At 45.6% G+C, this 8,952-nt stretch overlaps 1 protein-coding gene across 1 annotated transcript in view; it reads left to right on the top strand.

Annotated features, from left to right (window-relative positions):
• The first annotated feature begins 1,757 nt into the window (after positions 1-1,757).
• CEPT1 (choline/ethanolamine phosphotransferase 1) overlaps positions 1,758-8,952 on the top strand; it is a 28,283-nt gene continuing 21,088 nt past the window's right edge. The window contains exons 1-3 of the mRNA XM_010024961.1: positions 1,758-2,189; positions 5,359-5,506; positions 6,468-6,609. Coding sequence (XP_010023263.1) covers positions 1,794-2,189; positions 5,359-5,506; positions 6,468-6,609 — 686 coding nt within the window. The 5' untranslated portion in view covers positions 1,758-1,793. The remainder of the gene's footprint in view (positions 2,190-5,358; positions 5,507-6,467; positions 6,610-8,952) is intronic.

Genomic DNA, 8,952 nt, shown 5'->3' with positions numbered 1-8,952 from the left:
TGGGGGGGTGAAGCGTTTGGTTGGGCCGAGGGGTGCCCTTGTCCTCCCTCCGTCCCTCCCTCCCCTGGCCCGGGTGTTGGCCGGCAGCGGGCAGGCCCGGGTGAAAGTCCCGCGGAAGCCGGGCGCTGCGGGGTTGTTTGTTTTGGAGGACTTTGGTTGTTTTCTCTCTTGGCTCAGGCGGGGGCTCCCCTCGGGGGGAGCAGCCCCTCGGGAAGAGGGGAGAAGTGTTTCGTTTTCTGCATTGAAACTCCTCTGTCTGGTCATCCGGGACAACACCTACAGGGGCCTCCTCGGTGACTAAGCCTGATTTCTTGATAAATGAGTAGGTCCAAGTCTGCCTGCTCTGAACTTATCGAGGTCCTGCCCAAGCGAGGCCCTGGCTGTTTGCTTTTTCCTCTCCTCCCGCTGGCGGGGCTCTCTGAGACTGGCCTTTCGCTGCTGGAAATTGCCTGAATTAGGCAGTGGAGAGTGGAAATGGGAGCTTGTTCTTATGCCAGTATTGACCTTTGATTTGCACAGCTTGTTTCCCTTGCTGGCTATATGCATTGCTGGTGGCTTTAGAGGTAGATGTCAGCATCCCCTCCCCACCTTCATTCTGCGTTTTCTGTTTCTCTGGTTTGCTCTTGTAGACAAACAGCAAACCTTCCATTTTAGTCTCCTTTCTGTCCTGCTTCTCCTCTAATTCATGTGGAGAGTTATGTGCTTCTGGTCCCCTGCCTTCCAGGGAGATGGGACATTGTGAGGGGCCGCACTGGGAATGCTGTCCCTGACCCTGTGCTTTCTTTTCACAGTTGCCTCATGCTAGTGCCTCTGGGCTGTCTTTGACCAGCTTAAAGGTCTTTAGCTCCTGTGTGTTTCTTGCCTGTCTTGAAAAGTGAATATGCAGTGAGCTTTCCCCTGACGTGGGTTAAATTTGGGGGAGAAAAAAAGCCACAGCAAAACTGAAATAAGGAACAGTGATCTGAAAAAGGTGCTTAGGACTGGCTTTAGGTGGTTGTTCAGCTTCACCGAAGAGGTAGAGCTGCCTCAAACCAATTTACCTTAAGACTTCACTGTGCTTGTACTGGTTCTGGTGCTGTCAGTTTATAATATAAGTAGTGGAGGTCTGTTATGTACCACCTGTGGGAGAGATGTGAGGGACTGACTGTGCCTTAGTCTGTAGCATAAGACAGTGGTTGGTGTAAGCTTCTGCTGAAACAGACTGGTGGCTGCAGGCTGTTTGCTTCAGCAGGCAGCAAGGGAAGTAAACAAGTGCACCTTAACCATTTTATAACTGTGTTGAGAACACTTGTTTCCCGTCTCTCCCTCAGCTGTTGTCCAAATACCTTCATTTTCTTACAGAATCTTCTTGGTTTGCTGATGGGAAACAAAATGCTCCTTAGAGCACCACCTAGAAACTTTCTGTATCTGAAGGGGGCTACAAGGATGTGGACAGGGGCTCTTCATCAGGGACTGGAGTGATAGGACAAGGGGTGATGGGTTCAAACTGAAACAGGGGAAGTTCAGGTTAGATATAAGGAAGAAACTCTTTCCTGTGAGGGTGCTGAGACACTGGAATGGGTTGCCCAGAGAAGTGGCAAATGTTCCATCCCTGGCAGTGTTCAAGGCCAGGCTGGACACAGGGGCTTGGAGTAACCTGCTCTAGCATGAGGTATTCCTGCCCATGGCAGGGGGTTGGAACTGGATGATCTTAAGGTCCTTTCCACCCCAAACCAATCTAAGATTCTATGATCTTAGTCTCATTTGTGCTTTTCACCTTCAGTGTGTCTCATCCCTTTCTCTTGCAGGATCTTATGATTCTCCGTAACAGCTGCTACCTGCCAGAGAAGGGTTCTGAGGCCGCCCAACCCATGAGTGGGCACCGAAGCATAAAGAGGAGATGTGGGGAGTCACACCTGGAGTCCCCCACGGGCTGCAGTCATGGTCCTGCTGCTGGCTGTGTCTTGAGCAAACTGGTTCAGCTGCCCACTCCCCCCTTGTCAAAGCACCAGCTGAAACGGTTAGAAGAACACAAGTATCAGAGTGCTGGACGATCCCTGCTTGAACCCCTAATGCAGGGTTACTGGGAATGGTTAGTTGGGAGAGTTCCAGCCTGGATTGCCCCCAATCTCATCACCATCATTGGACTGTTAATAAATATATTTACAACTCTGCTATTAGTATATTACTGCCCAACAGCTACGGAACAGGTAAGTTAAGGTCCTCTCACAAGCTTTGTTCACAGTTCCTGCCGTCTAGTAGCTACTTGGCACTGTTTCCTGGTGGGCTCTCATCTCTGTGGAGAGCTGCTTCCCATGACCAGCCTGAAGTTCTTGTACATTTAAGCTCTTCTCTAAAAAAGGTGGTAGTGTGTGTGCATCTATGTGGGCTCTTGCATGCAGAAAGAGCACAGATGGAGGATGGGGTCAGCACGCTGCTGGTGGTTCCTCTGGTCAATGTGGTGCCTAGTACCAAAATAGCTGTTCCACTGCAGCCCTGCAAGGCTTGAAGTCATGTGCAAGGCAATTATGAAACGAATTTGCAGCTACCTTGCTTGTGTGGCACATGGAGGTTTTGCCTGTTTACTTTCCCTGCCTGGGACTAGGTTAGTCACCTTCAGCTTTCCATCTAGAGTTACCACATAACAAGAAGTGCAAGGTGACTCGGTTGGCAGCGAGCTGAGCCTGCCTGTGAGCACAGCTTGAGTTGCGACAGCGAGGAACTCGAGCTCAGATATGGGACTGAGCTCAGAGTGGTGCAGCTTGAGAAATTGAGGCCTCCTCCGTGGCTGGGGTGACTAAACCCAGCTTAGGAAAATAGAGGCACACCTTTCTTCATCCTCTGTGGGCCCTGGCAGTTTGTGTTATCAGGCAGCTTGGATCAGGACCTCAGGAACAGCATGTTATGAGCTGTGGGAGCACAGCGTTGTCTTCCTGAGCAGTGTAGTAGTCAGTGCTTTCAGTGGTGAAAGTCACTAGTTTTTTCTTCACTCTGAATGCACTGAAATCTCCTGACCTGTCCTCAGGAGAACTGCCGTAAGTGCCAGTAATTCCTGGCTTCAGGGGAACAAAAGTCTTTATGAGGTGTTTCAAGTTCCTGGTTTCAAAGTGTTTTCTCTCGCTGGAGTTACCACACAGGGCACGTGAAGACTTTCAATTTTGTGCACTGGAAAAGTTTTGTCACTTGAATGTTGAATCTTAAAAGCTGCTTATATCTGTATGCACTGAAAAAGGGAATTATTTGGTACAGAAAATGTATTACCCATCAAATAGCTGGAGGGTGGCTCATGAGTTCTGGCTCTTAAATAGCCCAGTTCCTTCGTAATGGAGTCTCCTAACTGAGGTTGGGGAGATGCTCCATAGTCAAGTGATGTGCAGTTTGTTTCCAGCCAGACTCTAAGGACCCCCACGTAGGTTGGCACACTCAGCACTGTTCTGCATATGCCATAGCAAAGGGACGTTTGCCTTTCCTGAAATCTGTTGAAATAGTTTCACAATAACTTGTGGAGTTTGGCAGGGGTCGGATAAAGTGAATCCTGAGCTGTAGTGGGGAATACTTTGAGCAGCTTCAGGCTGTGGTGGTGGTGCAGGGCTTGGTTTTAACTTCCTATCTGCTCCCACAGCAGTGTTACATGGGGCCTGAAATCCAGTTCAACAGACTTTGACCTGTCTATTCCAGCAACTCACCAGCTACTATAGGCTGTCGAACTAGAGCATAACTTCAGCTTTAGAGTACAGTTGTATTTTGGTTGTAAGTTAAACTTCTGAAGTACCCACTAAGCTACACTCAGAGCATCAGCAAGTCAGTGACAGCTGTAGCCTGCTGTTCTGTGTTTAACAGTTTCAGAGTTACTTTGTGCCAAGTGAAAGAGACTCTTCTCACCTCAGCTGAAAAATAACTTTCTGCTGAGGTGGCTTTGAGCTGATCCCATTTGCCATATGGCACTGCAGCCCTGTGTGCTGGCACCACACAGAGGAGGACATCTTGGTGCTGGAGCTGTGAGCTTGTGCTTTTGAAGTGTCAGGAGCTGGCTGAGGAGGAAAATGGGGCTGTGCCATTCCAGAGCCAGATTTTGTTTTTCCTGAAAGCGGAACTGGTTTCAGATGTAAATGTCTCTGAGCTCAGGCTTAGTTCCACTTTTCTCAAAAGCAGCTTGTCTTGTTGATGAAAGGTGTAACCAAAGGGTTGTAGCTATCACTTACAGCTTCAGTGGTATCCAAAAAGAAAATGAGCTACAAATAGTTCTACTGCCTGCGTAGCTGGGGAGAGCTCAGATAGCAAAGTGCTGCCCCTTTACCTCTCTTCATGTGCTGGTTTGTGTAGCTATGGGGATAGAAGCAGAGCATGGTGCCAGCTTTTGAGGCAGAATAAACTGGTTTAGTACAATGCAGGAGCAATGCAAGCTGGAGAAGGAAATATAAGTGGATGTGCTTACAAGTGAGTTGTGGTTGTGTAGGCCAAAGAGCTTTGGGAGGCAAGTCAGCTTGGTTAAGCTACTTACCTGTATTTGGACTTAGTGGCATGATTTGGAAATGGAGCTGCTCACAAATGCTTACTTTGATAAAGTGTGTCAAATGTGAAAGATTGCAAAACATCCAATAATATCTGTTTTGTGCATGTGTAAACTGGGACAGGCTGATGGCAGCTCCCTGGCTTTTGTGATCATAATGGTTTATACTTCAAATATCAAAATAAGCTTAAAAGCAATATTTGATATTGTTTAAAATCACAATATAGGATGTGAACATTAAGGGTTATTAACATAGATTTGGCCAAGCTGCTGTTACCTCACAATACAACAGGCAATTGGAGGTGGAGGTGCTGTACTGAGACCACTGAAGCTTTACTGATTGTGGCCAATCTAAAAGCTAAAGTTGAACTCTAAACGTTCAAGAACTTTGCAATGATGAAGTTCAGGCTGCTGCAGCCTGCTAAAGCCCTGTGCTTGGCAGCAGTTTAGTACGTGACACCTCACTGAGGTCTTGTGAAGATGAGCTCAGTGTTTGTGACACAGTTCCACATTTTGGGGGCTGAGGAAGCTGTTGAGTTTCTGAATCACTTGGACAATTTGCAGAAGCAAGACAAGAACCTAACTGTGCACAGCTGCAAATGTGGTATTCTTTCAGGTGCACAGTGCAGCTTCCTGCTTCAGAAAATGTACTGTACTTGTTATTCTGTGTTGGTAATTCTTGTCTCTTAATGTATTTGCACCTCACATAAGCCTCAGCCCGTCCTTGCAGGGCCCAGCTGCTGAAAGGTCCATGTATGTGATGAGGACGTGTGTGCAGATGAAGTGCTGTATGAGATGGGTGTAGATAGGTCAGCCTCAGGCTTCTGAAGGTTTACAAGACTTTTACTCTCATTGCCTTTGTTCCTTAGGCACCTCCCTGGGCATACGTTGCTTGTGCATGTGGCCTTTTCATCTACCAGTCTCTGGATGCTATAGATGGGAAACAAGCAAGAAGGACAAATAGCAGTACTCCATTAGGAGAACTCTTTGATCATGGCTGTGATTCACTCTCCACAGGTATTGTCATTTTTCATTCAAGTACGAGGATTAAACGACTCAATTTTGGGGATCAAATCTGGAATAGAGAAAAATGCTTCTTTACTGAAGAAGATCCTGCTGAATGTATAGCTTTTCAGTCAACTTTCTTTCCACAGACAGCGCTCTTGATTAAGTGAATGTTTTCTCTTGTCTTGTGCTGAAAACGCAACCATTTTGCATGGGGCTAATTCAGTCTGGGCCAGCGAGTCTCTGTGTGTGCTTTTAGCAGAGCCTTGGTTCTAAAGCTTCTGGAAGAAGCTGTCGAAATGCTCTTCTGTGTTATTTTAGATTGAATCTATACAGAGTGATTGCAAAGCAGGTAGAAAGCCTAAAGAATGGGACAATAGAAGTCAGAGTTTAAGACTAGAATCAGCAAAATCAGGCCCTTGGTAGGTGGAGTTCACTGAGCCAGCCTGAAGCGTAACCCCACTGCGGAAGAGTGAGCAGATGCTTTTGGTTACTTAAATTTTAAAGCTGTTCTGCTTTATGTTCTTAGGAATACTTTGTCAAAGTTGGGTATTGAAAGGCATAGATTCCTTCTGAATTTGGAATGACAGAGCTTGGATTTTCATAATGGCATAGTAGCAAATGGGGAAATATGAGAATACATGAGAAACCTCAGAACGCTGCCCACAGGCTGCGACTGCACAAATCACTCGAGTGCCTTCATGTCTAATCCCATTCAGGTCAATAAAAAAGTAGGAGACCAAGAAACCCTCAATCTTGAGGACTTCTGAGAGCTGACAGGACTTTAAATACACATTTCCCAGTCTGTATTTTTACCATGGAAGTGTTAATCTCATGCCTGTGGGATAAAGCACAATAGGATTCCTTCCCACTGCCTCCCCTCTGGCTCCTTTTGTTAGATTTGTTTCTGGTAAGGCTCTTTACTCGCATCCACGCTTTACCTTTTGACTATGTGACTGATTTTCTCCTGCAGTCTTTGTGGTTTTGGGAACTTGTATTGCTGTGCAGCTGGGAACCAACCCTGACTGGATGTTCTTTTGTTGTTTTGCTGGGACGTTCATGTTTTACTGCGCGCACTGGCAGACCTACGTCTCTGGAACCTTGCGCTTTGGCATGTGAGTACCTTGGCTGAAAACAAACCTGAAACTTGGGCTGCTTTACTGTCTAGTTGCACTATGTGGTTGTAGTTCAGATCCTTAGAGCTGTAGTAAATTGTTTATGTTCATGTATACATGCTTAGAGCTTGTAGCAGCTGTGACCTGGTGGATCTGCAGTTAATACTGGGTGTTACTTAGCTTGTTTTAGGGGTGGTAAGAGATCCTTTTGTAATATTAATATTATGAGCTTCTCATGTGATTTAAACCTACATAAAAAAGGGAAAGCACCTGATACTTCATCCCCAAGAATGGAATGCTGTTGTCAGATGGTGGCAGTCTGGCTTTAGTGTTCATTTAACTGCCGATCTCTTGATAGTGCTTGGGTTGTGATGATGTATAGTTAGCCTTTACTACTAACCATACCTCTTAAAATGTAGTGTATTAATTGACATTGTGCCTACAATTTAAAGTTCTGAATCCCTTTTAGTTAGTGTAAATCATGGTTCTGTCAATAACAGGACTGAAACAGCAATACCAAGACAGCAGCTGAAATCCCTTTTGTTGCTGGGTGAGGGGAGGTGGGGAAACAACATGAGCACTTGATGAGCTGTGGGGTTCATTAGCCTTAATGTGGAAATGTGCATTTATTCTGTTTGCATTTCTATACCTAACAAATATCTCAAATACACACATCACAAAATGATTTTGCATTTGGAAACCTCTGAAACATGCTCTTAGTTTGTGTGGGGTTTGAAGCAATGCTGCAACGTGCTGCTTGTTTACAGTCTGTTGAGATGGGTCTGTAGATACCCAGATACTGATTGATAACCAGTACAAGTATGGACCTCTTGTCTGTAACAGCCCTTGCTGGCAGGGTACTAATGCAGATTCTCTTGAGAAAATTGTGTTTTGCTCAAAAATGTAAGATGTTGGAGGAAGAAAAGAAAACCTCTAGACCTGTGTTCTAATCTTGGCAACACCAAAGCAGATTGCCTGGAACTATTCTATTCCAATACTTAAAGATTTAAAGAAAGACACTGGCTCAAATCTTTTACTGTTTCAGGCTTCTCACTTTCATGCTGTACCAAAGGTCTCACTTTCACCTCCCTTTGAACTTTACAGGGCCCTGATAGTTACAGTTTTCCTGCTATTGATCAAACACAAACCCCAGCCTTGGCATGTGCTTGACTTTACAGATGCAGGTATCAAACCCACCCAAATTGCTCTTGTGCTCCAGACAAATGTGTCCATCATTCATGCTGTTCACTGTAACTTCTGCTTTTTGCTTTTGGGAGGAGCCTTTCTGTTGTGGAGGCAGCATTTTGTAGCAGTTACTCTTGCTCTGCGTGGTCTTCTGTGGTGAGAATGGGATGATCCATCAGTATGTAGCTAATTTAGAGAAGGCAATAAGCACAGAAATGTGTGTCATTACTTTAGATAACAGATAGCACTGTGTAGTAAACACATTTGTTCCTCCTTTTGCCCCATGTCACAAGGTTAATAGGCTGCCATAAGCTGATGCTCATCCCTATGGCAGAAACTCAGTTTATGTCTCCAGTTAACTGATTCTCACTGTTTGATACTATTTTTTTCTGCAGCTTTCATTTCACCAGTCATAAGACTGAAACATCTATTTTCTTTACCCTTTCACATTCCCTGGAGCACACAGGCTTGGGTATCCTTACTCCTGAATAAGTGGAATTGGAGACAGCTGTTGAAAGGAGCTGGAAAGATCTTAGTGCCCAGTTGGTTTTTCTTGTCCTTGTGTCCTGTGTAGCAACCCTGTGTTAAAAACCCACCGGGGGGGCTGGGAAGAGTAGTGATGTTTCAGGAAGCATTGACAGCATTGCAGTCCTGCCTTCCATTGCAGAGAAGCAGGAGAAAACACACACTTGGTTGTCATTTATGGTATTTGTGATGAGATTATGTCCAAGAAATTGTATTTCATTAGAGACCAACTCAATAAGCAAATTGAAAGCGGGTCAAAGAGCAGCAGAGCACTAAAGGGGGAGATTAATATCTTCCTCCTTACACACAGCTCAGACTTGAGCAGTTACATGTGTCATCGACCTGGCTTGCTGAGAAAGCCCATTGTCTTAAAAAGAAGATAAATTAGTGTGTGAAATGAAGTGTGTGTTGTGGAACACAGGGTCTGATGGATCTGCTGTCACTGTACCAGCCTTGGCAATGCACTGAAGCTGTGCAGTGTGCTTTGTGTTGGGCTCCTGACTGCAGAGCAGCAGTGTTCAGCCTGAGTGAGGGGGAAACGGGGTGCCTTCTGCTGACTTCCTATAGGATATTGCAGGTGGAATAGGAAAACCTGGTTTAATTGTGCCCAGTTACTAAGTACATCAACTGTGC

This window comes from Nestor notabilis, unplaced genomic scaffold (assembly GCF_000696875.1).
Source record: "Nestor notabilis isolate BGI_N333 unplaced genomic scaffold, ASM69687v1 scaffold17092, whole genome shotgun sequence".
NCBI lineage: Eukaryota > Metazoa > Chordata > Aves > Psittaciformes > Psittacidae > Nestor > Nestor notabilis.
The sequence above is the reverse complement of the archived record's forward strand: the minus strand, read 5'-3'. Positions and strand labels throughout refer to the sequence as shown.